General features: G+C 49.2%; 1 protein-coding gene across 1 annotated transcript in view; it reads right to left on the reverse strand.

Moving 5' to 3' along the window:
• Positions 1–293, reverse strand: part of smarca1 (SWI/SNF related, matrix associated, actin dependent regulator of chromatin, subfamily a, member 1) — a 39,767-nt gene extending 39,474 nt beyond the window's left edge. Inside the window, exon 1 of the mRNA XM_037533381.1 lies at positions 237–293. Coding sequence (XP_037389278.1) covers positions 237–293 — 57 coding nt within the window. The remainder of the gene's footprint in view (positions 1–236) is intronic.
• Positions 294–1,161: the final 868 nt, after the last annotated feature.

Consider the following 1,161-nt stretch of genomic DNA (forward strand, 5'->3'; position numbering starts at 1 on the left):
GCTGTGCCATTTAAGGTGGAACGGGGAAATACTGGCGAGCAGGAAGCCGACTCCAGCCTCGGCGCAGCTGGAAAGGTTACCCAGAGCTGTAAACGTGCTCTCGGCGCTGTAAAATCGCTGTAAATATCTTTTATTTTTTGGCGCTGGTGCTCAGACGAACTTCGCCATGTTCCTGCAGCAAAAAAAAAAACAAACTTGAACTTCTTGTTGTTTTCGGTGTTAAATGTCTGCTTTACCTGCTCCTTTCCCGGCCCGGGACCCCCAGAGGTTGACGGCACCTCTTCGTCAGACATGTTTTAGCGTGTCATGAGACGTTTCGGGCGCAAACTGCGAGTTTCTGAAAGGAAAAACAAACCCCGAAGCTGCGCGGCTGCTTCAGACATGGCAGGCATACGCCCCCCTCAGCGGGAAATATCGCGATGACAGCGCGAAACACCGCGAGACTTCGAAACGCACCGATGTAAACAAGCGGCTCGTCGAAGCCGCGACAGCCCAGTAAACACAATATCGCCCGTTATCGGGCTAAAATCGCGCCGATACGACGGCAGATGGATCACAGCGTGTGTTTTACTCGATTAGACTCGGATACGTTGTGTGTAGAAGCTAAAATTGGCTCCCCATCTTCTGAATTGTCGGTCCACCTTAAGTGCTGCAGCAGTTGATGTGGGTTAACTGCTGCACCTTTTAAGGTGGAACGATGGCTTAAATAAGCCCTTTGGAAATGAGCACTCAAAGTGGGAACTCAAGCAATTTCTCTAAAATTTCTCCAGAATTTCCAGTGTGAGGTGTAAACAGAGCCATTCAGAGGGTTTGGTGTGAAGGGGTTCAGACGTCTTTACAGTGGTGGTGATGGGAACCAGACGTCGTCATGACTACAACACAGATACAGGCGTTTTATTAACCATCCAGAACCACCAGAGAACCTACACAAGTCTTCTGGGCTTATAGGGAATGTTGGTGATGGAAAACAGTGGAAAATCTGGAATGATCAGTTTTCTTTGGGGACTATTTTGCCGCACGGCGCCCTGCATGTGACGTATCCCTCCACCATGAATGGAGTTTAAGGCCCAAACCTTCTCTAAACTCTCATAATACAGCGTCTCAGTCCTCAGGCAGGGAATTCAGAACCAGCTCATGTAGGAACTTTCTGTGAGGAGCTTT

Source organism: Pygocentrus nattereri, chromosome 23 (genome assembly GCF_015220715.1).
Source record: "Pygocentrus nattereri isolate fPygNat1 chromosome 23, fPygNat1.pri, whole genome shotgun sequence".
Lineage (NCBI taxonomy): Eukaryota > Metazoa > Chordata > Actinopteri > Characiformes > Serrasalmidae > Pygocentrus > Pygocentrus nattereri.